The sequence below is a fragment of the Narcine bancroftii genome, chromosome 1, assembly GCF_036971445.1.
Source record: "Narcine bancroftii isolate sNarBan1 chromosome 1, sNarBan1.hap1, whole genome shotgun sequence".
NCBI classification, from domain to species: domain Eukaryota; kingdom Metazoa; phylum Chordata; class Chondrichthyes; order Torpediniformes; family Narcinidae; genus Narcine; species Narcine bancroftii.
Genome location: NC_091469.1, coordinates 270,312,568 through 270,333,637, shown reverse-complemented (window position 1 = coordinate 270,333,637; position 21,070 = coordinate 270,312,568). Strand labels below are relative to the sequence as shown.

At 43.6% G+C, this 21,070-nt stretch overlaps 2 protein-coding genes across 13 annotated transcripts in view; one reads left to right on the top strand and one right to left on the bottom strand.

The window, feature by feature from the left end:
* Positions 1 to 21,070, bottom strand: part of saxo4 (stabilizer of axonemal microtubules 4) — a 331,023-nt gene that overhangs the window by 254,522 nt on the left and 55,431 nt on the right. The window lies entirely within an intron of this gene.
* eps8l2 (EPS8 signaling adaptor L2) overlaps positions 1 to 21,070 on the top strand; it is a 165,796-nt gene that overhangs the window by 90,682 nt on the left and 54,044 nt on the right. For 8 of the 9 annotated variants that reach the window (XM_069898858.1, XM_069898852.1, XM_069898844.1 and 5 more), the window contains 4 exons: positions 16,589 to 16,653; positions 16,897 to 17,058; positions 17,778 to 17,927; positions 20,019 to 20,098. In XM_069898858.1, coding sequence (XP_069754959.1) covers positions 16,589 to 16,653; positions 16,897 to 17,058; positions 17,778 to 17,927; positions 20,019 to 20,098 — 457 coding nt within the window. Of the gene's footprint in view, positions 1 to 7,872; positions 7,897 to 16,588; positions 16,654 to 16,896; positions 17,059 to 17,777; positions 17,928 to 20,018; positions 20,099 to 21,070 lie in introns of those variants that run through there. The other variant, XM_069898867.1, reaches the window with a different exon arrangement.

The window sequence follows — 21,070 nt, the reverse complement described above, 5'->3', positions numbered from 1 at the left end:
ATAACATACCAACAATAAGTATAAATGAACACAAAACAACCCGAGAGAAAAAAAGATGAATATTCACATTGCAGTGGTGTAAAAAAAAATCTGCTGTTTCAATAGTGCAGACAGATCTTTGGAGGTCCAGGAGTAATGCTCCAATTCGGGTGATACAAAGAGGTTCAGGAGCCTGATTGTTGTTGGGAGTAAATTGTTCTTGAACTTCAAGGTGCTGGAATTCTGGCTTCTGTTCCTTTGCTTGAAGGTAACAGTCAAAAGAGAACATGAGCAGGGCAACAGGGCTCCTTTATGATGTGGGCTGCTCTCTTGAGACAGTGCCTCAGATGGAGGTCAGGAGGTCGGAATCCGTGACGGATTTGGAATCCGAGTCATCAAGAGTTGCTGCAAAGAAATAGGCTCTTCTACCCACCGAGTTCATGTTGACCATCCGCCAGCCACTTATCCAAATTACCTTAATCCCATTTTGTTTTAATTCTCCCCACTTTCTCATCAAATTCAGGAAACCTTCCTTCTTGCAGAAAGGAATTCGTACAGAAAATAGATATTTAGCAGGAAAGTGCAGACCCACAGTGTAAATTAGCTAAAATAAGTTATTGATATGTGATTGATTTTTACAGGACATGCTTTACTTGGTTAGTCATGGTGAAATTAAAAATATTGAGAGGGCTTTAATGTTGGGAGTACTAGTTTTACATGAATCAGGAAAAGTGAAGATCTTAGAACACTGCAGTTGATATTGTCCTTGCAATGTGTGATGACTCTTGTGACAAGCTGTGCTGAAGTAAACTAAATCCCAGTATTTGAAGGTATCCCTTTCCCAATAATACCTGCTGTCCTCCCCACTTCCTCCTCTCATGATCATCTAACTTTATGAAAGCTAAACTAAAACCCATCTCACCCCATCAGACCAGGTCATACAGGGCCTCTGACTGAGGTTCTGATCGCTATCCCACTCCTCCCCCACAAATCCCTGACATGAAAGTTTGTCCACACCGTTCATTATTCATGAAGAATAAATTTGCAGATTGATCTAGATTTGCAGCTGTGAGCCCACAACATCATTTGTTCTGGATTGACACACTGGAAGAAAATGGTCTCTCTGTACTTGCCCTTACAACCCCTTTTTTAATGTCAAAAGAATAAATAATTAATTTAACAAATGATAGCATAAAAGCAAAAATTTCAAGGTTATATTAAACCTTTGCATGGCAACATTTCCCAAGAAGCATGAATAATCTGTGTTGAAAGAAAATCATGAGACACTGCTCTATTCATTATACACCTATGACTGTGTGGCTGGACACAATTCCAATGTTATCTACAAGTTTGCCGATGACACCACGGTTGTCGGCAGAATCACAAACAGCAATTAAGAAGCGTACAGGAGGGAGATGGATCACCTCGTTGAGCGCTGTCATGCCAACAACCTTGCACTCAATGTTAGCAAAACCAAGGAGATGATTATGGACTTCAGAAGGAAGTCAAGAAAACATGATCCAATTTTCATCAAGGACTCAGTAGTGGAGAGGGTCAAGAACTTCTAATTCCTGGGTGTCAACATCTCCTAAGATCTGTCCTGGAGCCTCGTGTTGATGCAATCATGAAAAATGCTTGATAGTGGCTATACTTTATGAGGTGATTGAGGATGACCAAAGCACATTAGCACATTAGTATGTTAATGAAGATTCTTGAATATTTCTACAGATGTACTGTGGAGAGCATTCTAGCTGGTGCATCACTCTCTGGTATGGAAGTGCCAATGGTCAGAGCAAAAAGAAACTCCAGAGGGTTGTTAACTCAGCCTGTGACTTCACGGGCACCAGACTTCACTCCATCAAGGACATCTAAAAGAGGTGGTGTCTTCAGAAAGCAGCTTCTATTCCCAAGGATCTCCACCTCCCAGGACATGCCCTCTTCACTCAGTTACTATCGAGAAAAAAGTACAGGAGAGTAAAGATGAGGACTCAGCGGCACAAGGACAGCTTCTTCCCCGCTGCCATTTATTCCTGAATGATCAAAGACGTTGCCTTACTTTGACTTTTCCTGCATTATTTTTATTTATTTTTTGTGAGATGGTTCATATGAATGTTTGCACTGTGTGATGCCGCTGCTGAACAACAAATTTTGTGTCATGTTCATGACAATAAATTATGATTTTGGGTTGGCAAAAGATGAGAGCTGGATCAGCAGAGAGATATTGGAGAATAGTGGAGGTGGAAGTGCTGAACTTCAAAAGATTTAAAATCGAATGCATCATCTCTTGCATGCTAACTTGCAGGGGAAACCTGAATAGAAAGAGAAAATATTGAAAATACTCAGCAGGTCAGACAGCCAATGGCCTTTCATCAGATCTAATTATTTTTCTCTGTAAAGTCTTTTAACAGAGGAACAGATTAAATAAAGCCTGAAAGCATTATTGCGCAGTGCATGCAGATAGGTATAGATTTTGCATGTGTAAATTAAATCACTGAGCAATTCGGTCATTTAGGTACTGTTCCCTCCTGATCACTTGTCCTGTGCACAGTCTGTGGATTTAAAAAAAATATTAAAGGCAGTATTAATTCTCCTGAATTAAATTTAAGGTGCATTAATATAAATGACTGATCATTGTTTGAATGTGTTAGCCATCCACCTGCTCCTAATTTGAGCATTTAAATCACATTCATCTATTTGGCTAAGTTTGAAATTGATGCTTTGACATTTGGATCATTCACTGCCAATATTGAAAATTGAATGGAGACAAAACAAAGCCAGGAGCTCAGATATCAATGAAGTAATGAAGTAACTGGATCCCTTTTTAAAGTTCAACAATACTAATAAATATGAGCCTGCATTGTCAACTAGGAAACTAGTGATCCAATTTCAAAATAATGAATAGAAATCATGTATATTGCAACTTCCAAAAAATCCTAATGAAATTGTGACCAAATAATTACTTTCAATCTGTACCATTTTAAAGATATCTTTTAAGGTCTCTTTAAGGACAAGTAGGCAGGGTTATTATAAACAACATTGCAATAAGATCTTCAAATTGTGCTTGGTGTTGGAGGGTGGACATCAGGAATAATTTTCCTGACCCATAAACTTTTCTGTCCAGCTTATTGGGCAGATTGGTTCATGATTCAACAGCTCATTCCAAAAAGCAAGCACTTCAGTCTCTGCAGCTTTTTCTTAGTCAAGAGGTAATCATTGGGCTTTCGTCTTTAAAGTGGAACATGAGTCACCTAAACCAAAAGCAAATGTGTTGCCACATGAACAATGATGACCTATGGAAGCCTGTGGCATTGTTCTGTTTTATATTCATGTAAAGCAGAAGAAAGCTCTTTTGACTTGAGTACGTACCAACTCCCAGATATTCCATCTATCCCATTCCTGCCCTTATTTCCCTGCAACCCAGTCCCTTGCACACACCCATCAATTTCCCCAATCCTCCTGTCATCTCTGTTCATTAGAAATGACTCAACTCTGCCCACAACCTAAGGTCACAAATAAACATGTGTCATCTGCATTAACAGCATTTTCCCAATGAAAGGGGAATTTTAGGGTGGATTCAACCATGAGTTGAACTCCAGGTGAAAGTAAAAGATTTAGCAAGTTGACTGCCATTTTACACCTTTCCCATTAATTTCTATTGAATTCATAATTTTGCATTTTACAAATACTGCAATGGATACTTGACATTCCACACCAATATAGAGTACAACTGGCTTCAGTCAAACATGAAAATCTGTAGACACCATGGTTGAAGTGAAACAATTGGCTTTAGTGTAAAAAGTTGGGAAGAAGCCCAAAAAGAGAACTTCATCCTCGGTTTGATATCAAAAATGAGTATGGAGACAGAGGCAGGTGGGTTATAGGTGGAAGCAGGTAACAAAAGAATGAGCGAAGAGGAGGGAGATGAGTGATGAGCAGGGATAAAAAGCTACCTGTGCCAACATCTGAAAAGTGAGGGCAAGATAGAAACAGATGGGAGGGGGACTGGTGAGTGAAATTGTGGGCAGTAGGTGGATGGAACCAGGAACAGAGCAGAGATAAAAAATGGTTGATGGGGGACTGAGGGTGTGCTATGGAAAAGGAGAAAAAAATGGGAGAGCCAGATATTTATGGATGGATGAGAAGAATATATATATATATATTTTTTTTTTCATACCATTGGGTTGTACACATCATAGGTGGAACATGATATGTTGTTCCTTTTGGCCTCACTGGCAGTAGGAAAGGCCTAGGATGGGGTGGAGAGTTAGAATGGCATGCAACTGGGAAATCAGGATGGCCACTTCATACTAAGTGCAGGTGAAATCACTAATCACTATCTGAATCTGGGCTTGGTCTTGTCAATGTAGAGGAAGCCACATTGAATGAAGTGGACAAAGTTGGAGGAGGTGCATTGGAATTTCTGCCTCACCTTGAAGAGCTGATTCAGTCCTTCGACGGTGATGAGGGAGCAGGTATAAAAACAAGTGTTGTGCCTTCTGTGGTTGCCGAGGTTAGGGAGCAGTGAATGAAGAGAAATGACAGGAATTAGGGAGCCAAAGAGGGTGTAGTCCCTGCAGAAGGTGGAAGGGGTGAGGAGAGGAAGAAGTGGCTTGTGGTGGGACCTTATTCCAGCTCGCAGAAATGACAGATATTTAAGGAGCATCTTAGAGGAGGAAATAGAAGAGGAGAGATGGATAAGCATAAGAAAAGAAGTCCAAAGCATGGCAAAAAGTCTTGCCAGTGATAGAGCAATTCAGGAATGTTCAAAGATCAAGCAGAATCAGATGAATCTGACTATTTCAGAGGCTCAAGGGCTGGAAGAGATTGCAGAGGTATTGAGGGACAAGCCATGAAGACATGATTTTGTTGTACTAGGAATCATTGCATGCGATTAAGTACAGGAGTACAGTTAATGGGGCTTGATACATTTGGACATGTCAGAGATTTACATGACACATGGTGCAAGATGGGTCATATTTAGACCTACAAAATTCTGGATGTGAACATCATTAGATCCTGATTAAACAAGGTGTGGGGGGTGGGGTGGGGGGGAAGGTAGAGTAGAATGCCTTTCAGTAGCTCCATCATTAGCCAGTTTGAATGCTCCATATTCTCCCACAACATTTATTTGTTTTCAATTTTGGATTTGATATCTTAGGTGCAAATTTATGCTGTTAATTTCCAGTTACATTGGTTTGTTGGTGACATATTATTTGAATTTTCACTCTCACAACACCATTGTACCGCCAGATAACTGTTCTGACTGCACAGCAAACTAATGAATTATTTATACTTCAAATAATCTGTTGCATGGTGGAATAGACTCGAATTCAGAAATGTATCTTTCCTGAGACTGTAAAAAAAGGAGGAAAAACCCAACACCCAACCCCAACCCACCAATTTTCCGCTGCAACCGTGTCTGCCTGTCCCGCATCGGACTTGTCAGCCACAAACGAGCCTGCAGCTGACGTGGACTTTTACCCCCGCCATAAATCTTCGTCCGCGAAGCCAAGCCAAAGAAACTGTCTATGCCTCGGATGACGGGTTATTTTTGGATCTAATTCTTACGACTGATGTAATAGCCTTAGTTGATTCTCTGGCATCAGTAGTTTCACTAGAACAGAGATACTAGGGATAAGTGTCATTGGTAATGTAGCTAGAAGAATAATCACTCACTTTATATATTGCTAAGACCAGTGATGCGTGAATGATTGCTGATTTCCTCCCACAACAACTGGGTTATTGTACACAGAGGTAACTTTTATTATGGAGTCTTGTCAGTTGAAATTGACAGCCTTGACTCTGTTTTCATCAGCTTTAGAACACAATACTTCTGACACAAGGCGAGTTGTTAGTGCCTATATGATACCTGTGGCTTTTCATTGTTTATCTAAGCAGCACTTGTGCCTAGGTTTAGTGTACTTGGAAGGTAATCAGATACTGGAAGTGAGCAAAAGGTATTCTACTTTCAATGGAGACAAGGAAACTAGATAAGGCAAAGGAGAAAAATGTGTAGTACAGCAAAATTAAAAGGATTGCCTTCCCACCTGACTGTAACATTACTAAATAATATCAACATGGAATGAATTATATATTTTTTAATTTTCTTCCAAATCAGTCCCAATGATACCACTCAGCTCTCTTCAGTTAGCATCCACTGGGAGCCCCAATTCTTTGCAGACATGTCTGAGAGAGTCATTCTTGGTGAACAATCTCACTTTCCCGGTGCCGACTTCTCTCAGCTGCAACAACTTGCAGGAGACACAGAGGAGACAGCAGATGCTGGAATCTGCAGTGAAGCACAATCTGCTGGAAGAACTCCAGGCAGTATGGCTAGTGTAGTGGCTAGTGTAGTGGCTAGTGTAGTGGCTAGCACCAGCAATCATGTATTTGAATCCAATGATGTCTAAAAGGAGTTTGTATGTTCTCCCCATTCTCCGTTGGTTTCCTCTGAATGCTCTGGTTTTCTCCCATTGTTCAAAATGTAGTGGGGATGTAGGTCAATTGGGTGTAATTGGGCAGCATGGGCTTGTGCACCAAAAGGACCTGTTACCTTGATGTATATCTAAACTTTAAAAAAATTAACTCATGGGTCGAGTAACATCAGTGGGATAAAATGAATGGTTGATGCTTTGAGCCAAAACTATCAAGACAGAACTTTTCCAAAGCTTACAACTGGCTGCCATGACAAGCTCAGATTTCAATGAAGATTCCTATCCTTGGATTTCTTTCCTACCTGTGCCAGAAGATTGGATCCCTAGTGTGAATACTGGAGATGTAGATTTGTTATGCATATGACCTCAAATTTCAAGTTCGAGTTCAAAGTTATTGTCAAAGTACATACATGATATCACATATAACCCTGAGATTATTTCTCTCCAGGAGAGCAGTCTCATAGAGGGAAATTGTAATTAAGATTGAATAGAAAACCAAGTAGCATGCTGCCTCACTATGTAAACATTTATCAGATGATTATTTTTCTCTCAATGAGGAAGATCTACACTCATAAATTTACCCCTGGCTCAAAAGCTTTAGGAATCTGATAGAAAATCTAAACCAAAGGTTATGTACACATTGGATTTTTACTGCTTCTCTTAAAATTTGCAGATATTACCCATTCCTTCCCATCTCACTGTTTGTCTCTATCTCCTGCACCATCCATTTTCCTAACTGGACAACTTTTGTAGTACGCTGTCTTTAATAATGCATTGGGAGCCCACTGACTACCCAACTATGCTGCACATTTGGGTCAGGTTTCAGGTGCTACTGGATATAGTAAATACAGCTGCAGTCCATATAACCTGAGTATAGAGAGGGCTGGGCTAAAGCTGATACTCACAAAGGTTGAGTGTGTTTGCCTTTTTTGTGTCTGAAATGAACTGTATTAACTTTAAATTCTTGCCTTATACTGGTGAACATGACACCAGCAAATCAACTCCTCCTTCGCCCTTTCTCACCAGAGAAGTGTGTTACAGTTTGTACAAAGGTTGTTCTTAACTTTTCTAACAAGAGCAAAAAAAAGGCAAGATTAATCTTGTTTAAAGATTCTCGTGATCATTCAAGCTCTAGAAGTCTGTAGTAAATTATGTTCGTAATTAATATAATCCTGCACAAAATTGGGTGGGCTATAAATGGAATCTTGTTTTCCAGTTTTATTGCCTGACATAAATCTCATGGATGGTGACATTATTTATATCGTTGATGTTAAGAGTCATTAGAAAGAGGCCAGGCATCTGAGTCTTCCTAACAATCATGTAGGATTGAACATTTTAAAACAAAGTCGGCAACAAAAAAAATCAACGTAATTATCGTAATGGTGCAGAGAGGATTCTTATTTTGGGCATGTTTGTTGGTATTATAGAACAGCCTTCCTTGTACAAGTGATCGAAGAAGATCCAAAATATCTTTAGAAGAGAGGTGAGTACTGGTGAATGTTTGAAAAATAGGAATTAATAGCACTAAATTAGTCAGAAGAATTAAAGTATGTAGGTAGCCTTTACTAAAAGTTTTCCAGGAAAATATTACAACTCTATCAGATCACAATCAACAGTATAAGAAACTGGGCTTTTTTGGATGAGGGGTTGAAACAATTTTCCCATTATATTAAGAAAATAGGTATTTTGGAAGGATAATCTTGTGTGACTGGTTCAGAATTTTTCTGGCAAGTTCAGAGCGAAAAGGAAACTTTGTAATCATTAAAATGCCAAAGAGCCTGACGATGGAGTTCCTTGTCCAGCCTAAGGGGTGGGAGAATGAGAGCATCTCATAAACGTGAAACCCATCCACCCCACCGGTCACAACCTGCTCCATCTGTGGAAGAGCCTGCAATCTCTACAACAGCCTTTTCACTCGCCTCAGAATGTACAAAACCAGAGGGGAAGTAAGACATGACAATCCTGAAGGAATGTCTAAGAACAAGAAGAAAAGCAACAAGCAATTTATTGGCCTGTTTCTAGAATTATAAGCATTTCATATGTACTGGGAACTATGTGGCCTCATATAGTTGGGATATCTTCCATTTGCGTCGAAAGGACAAGGCAGCAAGAATGCAGGAACTGGGAGCACAGTAGGCCCTATACCTCTAGTTATGAAGTTATTGCAAATATAGAGGTTAGATTTTAGCATCCCCACTATCACAATGGTTCCAGCACCACAGGAAGAGAAAGACAGGGAGTGAGGGAGAGAAAGAACACAACATATCCTTGGATACTACTGAGTCATCGACCTATTGCAATAACTGAAGAACTCGGGAACTTCAAACACAGATTTATTCTAAATCCAACAGTAAGGAACAATCACTGCATGTGATGATGTTACTGCACTCATTATATACATGTTTTTATTGACATAACTGCATCTAAATAACCACATTTATTTCCATCTAAACAAACATGTAAATGCTTCTCATAGTTTGGTAGCATTCTTACAGATTCAGTCTGCTGTAGAAACTCGAGATTTTTAACAGCACCAGTAACTTGGAGCAGATGTGGGCCAAATAATCCAAAGATCCAAGTGGGGATGCTACATATTTCCCAAGGGAGATTTTTCCATGTCAAAGCTTGGGATAGAGTCTGTTTCTGAAGCTGATGCCAGACATGTGAACATCATCTAGCAAGCTGACTTAAGGAATACTATCAGTGCTCCTATCACAGTGTGTTTTGACATCTCTAGTTGTGCCCTAGCTTCTACAACAAATGTTTGGGAGTTGTTCAGTAATTTGAAATAACACAGGATGGATTCCACTTGCATTCTTGGCTGCAATCTCCATGGAAGTTTCAAACCTACCCTCCAAATCAAATATGGTTTTTTTACACAGTCGCTACATTCCAGGAAATTATTGCTGTTTTCCCAGAACACATGTTGTGTAAAAAGATAGGAACAGGAATGAGGGTGCCATTCCCGTTCTGATATTTTACCTCCTAGACCCCTAGAAAATGCCTGCAGGCATTCCATGAAGAACGGGCTAATGAATAGCACATATCAATGACATGCATTGCAAATCCCACCTCTTTAATTACACTGCACTTCCAGTCTAAGCTAGCATAAGGAAATGGAGATTTTGAGTTTTGGTTGTTTGTGTGTGAACAGCCAATGGTGAAACCTCAACCTTCTTCAGACCAGTAAAATCATGCAAATTCTATCAAAAAAAAAACATAAAACAGAAGGCTTTTTGTATCTGGCAGTTGTGCCTCCTACATCACACTCAGACTTGATACACAAGATCCAAGTTAGAATAAATTCACAGTGCAATCAAGTAGTCACTCATATAAATTTACATTTTAAATTTAAATTTAGACATACAGCACAGAAACAGGCCATTTCGCCCAATTTACACCTAGTTAACCTCCACCCTTGGTACATTTGAAAGTGGAGAACCCAGCCAGGAGGAGCACATACCTAACCCTCCTCCTGTTTCTTTACCTTTGGTACATTTCAAATCGGAGCCTCTGGGGAAAACCCACACAGACACAGGGAGAACATACAAACTCCTAATGACACTGTGGGATTCGAACCCAAGTCCCCATCATAGGCGCTGTAAAGGTGTTCCACTTACCATTACACCAACTGTGCCACCCCTATGTTCTCCTAATATTTGCATGCAATATAAAAGGAAAGTGGAGGGGGAGGACGTGGACCTGTCCTCGGGGACAGGTCCACGTCCTCCCCCTCCACGTCCTCCCCCTCCACGTCCTCCCCCTCCACGTCCTCCCCCTCCACGTCCTCCCCCTCCACGTCCTCCCCCTCCACGTCCTCCCCCTCCACGTCCTCCCCCTCCACGTCCTCCCCCTCCACGTCCTCCCCCTCCACGTCCTCCCCCTCCACGTCCTCCCCCTCCACGTCCTCCCCCTCCACGTCCTCCCCCTCCACGTCCTCCCCCTCCACGTCCTCCCCCTCCACGTCCTCCCCCTCCACGTCCTCCCCCTCCACGTCCTCCCCCTCCACGTCCTCCCCCTCCACGTCCTCCCCCTCCACGTCCTCCCCCTCCACGTCCTCCCCCTCCACGTCCTCCCCCTCCACGTCCTCCCCCTCCACGTCCTCCCCCTCCACGTCCTCCCCCTCCACGTCCTCCCCCTCCACGTCCTCCCCCTCCACGTCCTCCCCCTCCACGTCCTCCCCCTCCACGTCCTCCCCCTCCACGTCCTCCCCCTCCACGTCCTCCCCCTCCACGTCCTCCCCCTCCACGTCCTCCCCCTCCACGTCCTCCCCCTCCACGTCCTCCCCCTCCACGTCCTCCCCCTCCACGTCCTCCCCCTCCACGTCCTCCCCCTCCACGTCCTCCCCCTCCACGTCCTCCCCCTCCACGTCCTCCCCCTCCACGTCCTCCCCCTCAAAAGATGCTCACAAACTCAAGCTAGCATGCTGGAACATCAGAACCATGCTAGACAAGGCTGACAGCCACCGACCTGAACGTCGGTCTGCCCTCATTGCACATGAACTCCTCAGACTTGACATCGACATAGCCGCTCTCAGTGAAGTCCGCCTGGCAGATGTAGGCAGCCTCCAAGAACACGGCGCGGGCTACACACTCTACTGGTCTGGCAAGCCTTCGGATGAACGACGCCTATCTGGTGTAGGCTTCATGGTCAAGAGCTTCATTGCCTCCAAACTCGAAAACCTTCCGACAGGCCTCTCGGACCGAATCATGTCCATGCGACTCCCCCTTCAAAACAAGCGTCGCATCACCCTCATCAGTGTCTATGCTCCAACCCTCCAGGCGGAACCAGCAGAAAAGGACAAGTTCTACACCGACCTGCGCAACCTCATCCAACGCACCCCTACAGCCGACAAGGTTGTCATCCTGGGCAACTTCAACGCTCGTGTCGGCAAAGACTCAGAAACCTGGCCAGGAATCCTGGGCAAGCATGGCGTCGGCAAGTGCAACGACAATGGGCGCCTCCTGTTGGAGCTCTGCGCAGAACAGCGGCTTGTCATTACAAACACCCTTTTTCAGCAGAGGGACAGCCTTAAGACCACCTGGATGCATCCCCGATCCAAACACTGGCACCTCCTGGACTACATCCTGGTACGAGAAAGTGACAAACGAGATGTGCTCCACACCAGGGTCATGCCTAGCGCGGAATGCCACACTGACCACCGGCTGGTTCGCTGCAAGCTCAACCTTCACTTCAAGCCAAAGCCCAGGAACAATAAAGCCCCCAGAAAGAGGTTCAATGTTGGAAACCTGCAGTCAGACGAAGCGAGAGGAAACTTCCAGGCAAACCTCAAAGCAAAGCTCGACGATGCAACCCGCCTCACGGACCCGTCCCCTGAAACCCTCTGGGATCAGTTGAAGACTACCATACTGCAATCCACTGAAGAGGTACTGGGCTTCTCCTCCAGGAAAAACAAGGACTGGTTTGACGAAAACAACCAGGAAATCCAGGAGCTGCTGGTAAAGAAGCGAGCTGCCCACCAGGCTCACCTTACAAAGCCGTCCTGTCCAGAGAAGAAACAAGCCTTCCGTCGCGCATGCAGCCATCTTCAGCGCAAACTCCGGGAGATCCAAAATGAGTGGTGGACTAGCCTCGCCAAACGAACCCAGCTCAGCGCGGACAGTGGCGACTTCAGGGTTTTCTACGAGGCTCTAAAGGCTGTGTACGGCCCCTCACCCCAAGTCCAAAGCCTGCTGCGCAGCTCAGACGGCAAAGTCCTCCTCAGCGACAAGATCTCCATCCTCAACCGATGGTCAGAACACTTCCAATCTCTTTTCAGTGCCAACCGCTCAGTCCAAGATTCCGCCCTGCTCCAGCTCCCTCAACAGCCCCTAAGGCTAGAGCTGGATGAGGTCCTCACCCTGGATGAGACATATAAGGCAATCGAACAACTGAAAAGTGGCAAAGCAGCAGGTATGGATGGAATCCCCCCAGAGGTCTGGAAGGCTGGCGGCAAAACTCTGCATGCCAAACTGCATGAGTTTTTCAAGCTTTGTTGGGACCAAGGAAAACTGCCTCAGGATCTTCGTGATGCCACCATCATCACCCTGTACAAAAACAAAGGCGAGAAATCAGACTGCTCAAACTACAGGGGAATCACGTTGCTCTCCATTGCAGGCAAAATCTTCGCTAGGATTCTACTAAATAGAATAATACCTAGTGTCGCCGAGAATATTCTCCCAGAATCACAGTGCGGCTTTCGCGCAAACAGAGGAACTACTGACATGGTCTTTGCCCTCAGACAGCTCCAAGAAAAGTGCAGAGAACAAAACAAAGGACTCTACATCACCTTTGTTGACCTCACCAAAGCCTTCGACACCATGAGCAGGAAAGGGCTTTGGCAAATACTAGAGCGCATCGGATGTCCCCCAAAGTTCCTCAACATGATTATCCAACTGCACGAAAACCAACAAGGTCGGGTCAGATACAGCAATGAGCTCTCTGAACCCTTCTCCAATGGCGTGAAGCAAGGCTGTGTTCTCGCACCAACCCTCTTTTCAATCTACTTCAGCATGATGCTGAACCAAGCCATGAAAGACCCCAACAATGAAGACGCTGTTTACATCCGGTACCGCACGGATGGCAGGCTCTTCGATCTGAGGCGCCTGCAAGCTCACACCAAGACACAAGAGAAACTTGTCCGTGAACTACTCTTTGCAGACGATGCCGCTTTAGTTGCCCATTCAGAGCCAGCTCTTCAGCGCTTGACGTCCTGCTTTGCGGAAACTGCCAAAATGTTTGGCCTGGAAGTCAGCCTGAAGAAAACTGAGGTCCTCCATCAGCCAGCTCCCCACCATGACTACCAGCCCCCCCACATCTCCATCGGGCACACAAAACTCAAAACGGTCAACCAGTTTACCTATCTCGGCTGCACCATTTCATCCAATGCAAGGATCGACAATAAGATAGACAACAGACTCGCCAAGGCAAATAGTGCCTTTGGAAGACTACACAAAAGAGTCTGGAAAAACAACTAACTGAAAAACCTCACAAAGATAAGCGTATACAGAGCCGTTGTCATACCCACACTCCTGTTCGGCTCCGAATCATGTGTCCTCTACCGGCACCACCTACGGCTCCTAGAACGCTTCCACCAGCGTTGTCTCCGCTCCATCCTCAACATCCATTGGAGCGCTTTCATCCCTAACGTCGAAGTACTCGAGATGGCAGAGGTCGACAGCATCGAGTCCACGCTGCTGAAGATCCAGCTGCGCTGGGTGGGTCACGACTCCAGAATGGAGGACCATCGCCTTCCCAAGATCGTGTTATATGGCGAGCTCTCCACTGGCCACCGTGACAGAGGTGCACCAAAGAAAAGGTACAAGGACTGCCTAAAGAAATCTTTTGGTGCCTGCCACATTGACCACCGCCAGTGGGCTGATTACGCCTCAAACCGTGCATCTTGGCGCCTCACAGTTCGGCGGGCAGAAACCTCCTTTGAAGAAGACCGCAGAGCCCACCTCACTGACAAAAGGCAAAGGAGGAAAAACCCAACACCCAACCCCAACCAACCAATTTTCCCCTGCAGCCGCTGCAACCGTGTCTGCCTGTCCCGCATCGGACTTGTCAGCCACAAACGAGCCTGCAGCTGACGTGGACTTTTACCCCCTCCATAAATCTTCGTCCGCGAAGCCAAGCCAAAGAAGAGAAAAGGAAAGTACTAAATAGCCAGCAGGACAGGCAGCATCGGATAAACAGAATTGTCAGGTCATTTGGCCCTTTATCAAAACATTTGAAATAAAATTTGTAAATGCAGAAAGTTGAATGTATGTAATTAATTTGTAGCTCTCTGCCCTCTTATACAGCTGGGAGTTGAAGTATACTTGCAATCTTCAAACTATATTTGCAAAAAAAAAAAACACTTTTATCTTCCTTTGGAGCAGTTAATTTAATGTATGTGTGATTCACACAGGACCCAATTGCTTTCTTCTATCCCTCATGGCAACATTCAATAGTTGTGAATTTCCAGCAGGGTATTCCATCTCAACAGGGGGGACGAGCACAGGTGCTCAGGCAAGAGATAATAGGTGGATAAGGGAGGGAGTCAGGGTGGTTTGTTATGTGAATGTAGAGGGAAGGGGGTGGAGGGCTGGAAGAAAAGAGATAAAGATAGGGAAGAGAGGAAGATCAAGTAGTGGGCTAGCAGAAGTCTATTTTAATGCCATCCAGTTGGAGATTGCCCAGATAGAATATGCTCCTCCACTTTACAGGTGGCCTGGGTTTGGCAGTGCATGAGGCCATGGACAGACATAAGTGTGAGGGTTGGGCGCAGAATTGAAATTTCAATATTTTCTCTACCTGCCCAACACTTTTCAAGCTCGTGCTTTTACTTTCACTGTATCTGGTTTCAGGTAAAATTGCATGGAGAATGCAGTTCCGGAGCGGCAACGGGTGTCTGCGAAGGGACGTTCAGGTGGCAGTGGTGAAGGCAGTGTTCTGCTTCCTGATAGGTCCGGTGGGGAGAGGTGCCGTGGAGCAAACGCCAGCTCCTGAGTCAGGGCAGGGCAGCCATCTAACAGCTTGCCTCCTCGCTGCCTGACAGCTCCCTCCTCGCTGCCTGACAGCCCCCCAGGTGCAGGACTACGGGGCTGGGGCGACAGGTGCGGGACTACAGGGCTGGGGTGACAGGCGTGGGACTACGGGGCTGGAGTGGCTGGCATGGGACGTCAGGGCTGGACGGCAGTGGGGACTGCTAGGCACCTGCTTTGCCTGGTGCTGCTTTCAGGTGCAAAAGGGGGATTCCCCAAGCTGGAGATTATACCTACAGGAGGAGGGTTAGGTATGTGGTCCTCCTGGCCGGGTTCTCCACTTTCAGATGGCCATCCGACAGCTGCATTGGAGTAGAATAGGCAGCTTTACAGTCGGGTATTCTTGCCACCTGAAAGCGGCTTGTGATTCACTCTTTTCAGACTTACATTGCCATTGCTTTTATTTTGCTTTGAAGAACAAAACAGTATGGTTAGCGTAGGAGTTAGCAAAATGCCTTCACAGTGCCAGCGATAGGGACCAGGGTTCGAATCCCATGCTATCCCTAGGGGGTTTGTCTCCCCGTATCTGTGTGGGTTTTCCTGAGGGCTTCAGTTTCCTGTTCAAAACGTATTGGGGCTTTAGGTTAATTGGGTGGCACGGACTCATGGGCTGAAATGGCCTGTCTCAATTTAAAATTTCAATGTAAATCACTTGGTGTGGCTATGGGAATGAGCACTGCCGCCTGTATTTTCTTCTCCTCCAACTACATTTTGCATCAATGACCTTGCAGACCTGATGCTGACAGTTTGAAACATTCTAGACCATTTTTCTTGCTTCATTCGGACTTCCAATGCCTTTTTTCCAGAATTCATAATGTCAAAATACTGACTTGCACTGACTTCTGTTTTTTTTTCATTTTTCCCCCCAACTTTTTGTAATCTTTCTGTTCCTCATCAACAAAAGTGGACTCTGGATTATGCCAGGGAGTGAGTGGAATGATTAGCGCAGGTCCAGATACCAGATTTGATCCTGTCCTTAAGCTGTACTTATTTGTAATTTAAATATCCTCCACCTTACCATGAAGATTTTCCCCAGACCCTTTGGATTCCTCCCACATCCGAAAGATCTGCTGGTAAGTTGATTGGCTGCTTTTAATGACTGATTAGTGAAAGTAAGTGGAGGAAAAAAAAGATGTTTAGAGGTATTAACTGGCACAGGAGAGAAAATAAGGTGCAGATCTACAGAGAAATGAGGAGGGACGAATGTGATGTACAATTTGGAGCAGCAAGGTCGATGCACTGAATGGCCTCCTTCTGCATCGTAACAAATAGCTTCAAGCTACAGGATGGGATGTGTCTACTGGCAAGGATTTCTCAATGGTGCTTATGATATTTATGTGTTTCACAGATAGTCTCAATGAACCAATTTTGATCACTAATATTCTTTTAACAAGTGGCTATTATTCTTTTCACAAATAAAGAAAAATAGATTTTTTTTTTTACAGGCTGAGAGACCTCTGTATGTACAGACAATAAATCTGAATCTAAATGCCCCCTCCTTATAACCTAACATAAAAACTTGTTTTATTCTCTTGCTGTAATCATTTGCCTTTGAAACTTGCGCTCAAGAAAAGGAAACTGTGTTTTGCAAAGTTTAATTAATGTCAAGTTCAGTCTTTTTTGATTATTTCTCTTTTTCTGTTACAGAGCAACGGAAGAAGTATTCCAATTCCAATATCATTATGCAAGAGACTTCACAATATCATGTGGAGGTAATGTGGTTAAGAATCAAATAGTTACATGTGGTTCGAACATCTAAGTGGCCTATCTTTGATTTAGAGAATGAGATTTCTTTTAGCCCATCAAAATAATATTTTTTCCAAGCAAGGTGCTATTATATATTCTAATTTATTTATTTAGAAAATGAAAAACAAAACACGTTGCACTTCTGGTCAGGAACGGTGGCAAAGGCAGAAATCTTTTCACTTTGAACTATTGTGTCTTGCTGCTTTCAGCATCTCGCCACATTTTCCATGGACAAGAGTGAGTCCATTGTGACAACAGACGATGCCATCAAGAAACTTGTGCAATTGGACATAAAAGGAAAGGTGTGGACACAGGAAATGCTCCTGCAAGTGAATGCAAGTTCCATTAGGCTACTGGACTGTGAAACTCAGGTAAGGCTACCTTGGATTTGGCTATTCAGTGATACAAAGAACAGTTCTCTTTTGAATTGTTAGTTGTATAGATTGGGTGTCAAATTCTAGACAATCCAAGCACACTGTCACACGGTGATAAGTTGCAGGTCTGCATCTGCATCTTATCCCTTCAAATTCCGTGAGCTCTCTCTAAACCACGGACAGGTTTGATTATTTTTGATGTCTGACTTGACTAAACTCCCAACTAAAGTTCTCCTTTAAGGCATGCATATGAAAAACAGTTCACTGAATTGTGCTGGAAAGCTATCCTGCCAGTAAAACCATAGGCCTCCATAAGTTAGAAGAAGAGGAGATGATGTATTTTGCCCATTAAAACAGGATGGCATTGCACTTACCTGTTGCTGATATCTGTATGTATATTTGCACATTACTGATGAATGCACACACCATGTGATATATAATTTGGTGCCAGTAAGAGCTTTATTTAAAATTTAGAGTCCTTCTGGCATCTGTGCCCATGCTACCTGAATACATGAATGAGCCTACAAACCCTTTACGTTTTATTTTTGGAGAGGGAAGAAACTGGAGCATTGAAACCCACACAGGCCATGGGGAAAACCCAGGTCACTGGCACTGAGATAGCGTTGCGCTGACCATAAGTGTGTATGTAGTTGAGTGGCTACTTTCCTGATTTGTGTGCTTTAATCAATCTTCATTTTGATGTTCTCTCCCTAAAGGATGAATTGGAGAACTTTCCACTAAACACTGTGCATCACTGCCAAAATATACACAACCAGTCCAAATATCAATCTGTTTTACTGCTCATTTGTCAAGACTCAGACCAGCACAAACCTGACATTCATTTCTTCAACTGTGATGAGGTTGGGGTGAGTAACAGAACAGAAACATGCCAATGTATGGTAGGGAAGATTCTAGTTTCATTGATAATTGCAGAAGTGTTTGGAGATGTAACATAACTTTATTTTGCTTATACAGAGGAGATGTAGCTTATATTGTTTGTAAAACCACTTTATAAAAATGTTTCTAATGTTGATTGATCGATATGTTTTGATGCAAAGTAAGTTCAATAAAAAACTTTTTTTTGGTTCTAGCTACAGTTGTTAAAATCACACACAATGCAACAATGTAGTTGTGTAATCCATTGAGATAATAACAAGCTGTATTTTTCATTTACTGCTTTCCATAATGAAAGTCCCATTCCCAAGATGTTGATGAAAGTCCAGAACTTCCAAACAGCAAAAGGGGTACTTACTCTTTTGCTGTTAACAGTGGCCCCTTTCACACTTGCGTGCCATTCATTGTCCTAGGATAGGATTGGGGGTTTGGCTTTTCACACTTGACCACTCCTAACTGGGACACTGAATGCATTCACACTTGAAAAGAACTATCCCTAGGGTAAAGACTGTTCTACCTTCTACTGGTGACACCTTGACACATCGAGCGATGGTGGACCTGCCCTAAACCCTGATCAATGAAATATGATCTTATATTTGAACAAAATTATTCATGGCTAATTATAACATAATTAAGCGTTATGTATGACACAGTATGAGCTAATCAGCCCCTGTTGTTGAGCCGACCTATATAAACCTTTATAAGGGTCCGTGAGAAAGTGCTAACAATAAACAGCAATAGCAGGCAATTTTTAAACAGGTTGGGAAAGTTGGTAGCAGTATTGGAAATTTGATAGTGCTGTCGAGTACAATTTTTACAGCCTGGGAAAGTTTGAAGGACTATCATGTAAATTTTATAAATAGTGTGGGGGGGAAAAGCAATGATGGACCTGCACTCCCAGAATTCCATGTGGCAGAGAAAGGGCTATATGCACAGCTGCATGTTCAGAGCATTCATGGAGTGGTTTCTCTGCTGCATGCCATTGTGGGAAGTCAGGTCTGCCATTGATTTTTCCCCACGGTCTTTATAAATTGTGCACTATAGCGCTACCAACTTTCCCACGTTGTTGGAAAAGTTGTCTGCTTTTGCTATTTATTTCCCACGGCAAAGTTTATACCTTCATTTTAATCATTTCTTTTTTCACGTTCCTGCACTCACGCAAAAACTTGGGTCATTTCAATCCCACACTTGCATGGTTGCAACATCAGCATTCGCAGACACCAGGGATTGTACTTGGGGTTGAGACCATCAATCCCCAGCGTGAGATGATGTCATCTGACACCGGCGTTAAGCAGATTTTGCTTTCACACTAGACACTTTAAAGGCTGATTGGCCGTTAATTCCTGACACCACTTGCAAGTGTGAAGGGGGCTAGTCCTAGTCAGGGCAGGTTGCAAGTTTAATTAATCCAGCCAACATAGGAATGAATATTCTAATTAGTGAACCCCACAGTTTTCAGTGGGTTCTGCACTCTATCAAGTGGCAGATGGAAGTCTCCACTGCTCTGCGTGCCAAACTTTCTTGATCATATTTTATTTTGTTTTAATTGGCAAATATTAATGAAAACATGACATATTTAGCAATCCACTTATGCCAGGGCATGCCATACTGGGAAGTTATCTTTATGCAGCATTGCAACAAGCCAAATTTTTATCAGCTTGTTTGAGCTTTCATGAAAGGGTTTAATCTTGTCAACAATACATTAATCTATGTGTGGTACTTTATACTTGCAAAGTTATTTTTCTCCACTGCTCAGTTCTGTTCTTCTGAGTCTTGCATAATTTCTATTTGGAAGAATGCAAGGAGCAAGAGGAAAATGTAGCTGTCCTCAGTGCTCTGACTGTCTGCAATTACAGGAAACCTTTTTGCTGATTCCCCTATCCAATTTCCACATTGCCTCTAGCTAAAATTCAGGTATCGAGCAGTGGTATAATCAATAATCTCAGACTTGATGGAGATGAATCCTAGCAAGGCAACCCTATTAGGCTTCTTTCCTGGGAATGTGCTTGAATGTACATCTACTGCAATGGCAAATGTTTATTCCATTTCTGTTCTTTTTTCAGGCTGAGATGATTCATGCAGATGTAGAGAGTGCAATCTCCGATCGCAAAGATGGACAGAAAATCCGACCGCAGACCCTGAAGTAAATGCACCCTCAGTCTCCAGTTTGTTTTATGTGATCTCAATGTGAACATAGAAAACATAGAAAATAGGTGTAGGAGTAGGCCATTCGGCCCTTCAAGCCTACACTGCCATTGATCCCCCTAGTCACAAGTACTAAATCTAACTCTCTCTTAAATATAGCTATGGAACTGGCCTCAATCACTTCCTGTGGCAGAGAATTCCATAAATTCACCACCCTCTGAGTGAAAAAATTCTTCCTCATCTCAGTCCTAAAGGACTTCCCCTTTATCCTTAAACTGTGACCCCTGGTTCTAGACTTGCTCAACATTGGGAACAATCTTCCTGCATCTAGCCTGTCAAAACCCTTAAGAATTTTGAACGTTTCTATTAAATCTCGTCTTAATCGTCTAAACTCCAGCAAGTACAAGCCCAGTCATTCTAGCCTTTCTTCATATGGAAGTCCCGCCATCCCTGGTATCAATCTGGTAAACCTTTTCTGCACTCACTCCAAGGCAATGATGTCCTTCCTCAGATAAGGAGACCAAAACTGAATACAATACTCCAGGTGAGGTTTCACCAAGGCCCTATACAACTGCATCAATACCTCTCTGCTCCTGTACTACTCAAATCCTCTTGATATGAATGCCAACATACCATTCGCCTTTTTTACTGCTTACTGCACCTGCCTGCCCACTTTTAATGACTGATGCACAGTGACACCCAGGTCTCTTTGCATCTCCCCTTTTCCTAATTGGATACCATTAAGATAGTACTCAGCCCTCCCATTCTTTCTTCCAAAGTGGATAACCACACACTTATCCACATTATATTGCATCTGCCATGCATTTGCCCATTCACCCAACCTGTCCAAGTCACCCTGCACACTCTTAACAGCCTCAACACAGCTTACAATCCCACCCAGCTTCGTGTCATCTGCAAACTTGGACATGCTGTTTTCTATTTCCTCATCTAAATCATTAATATATATCGT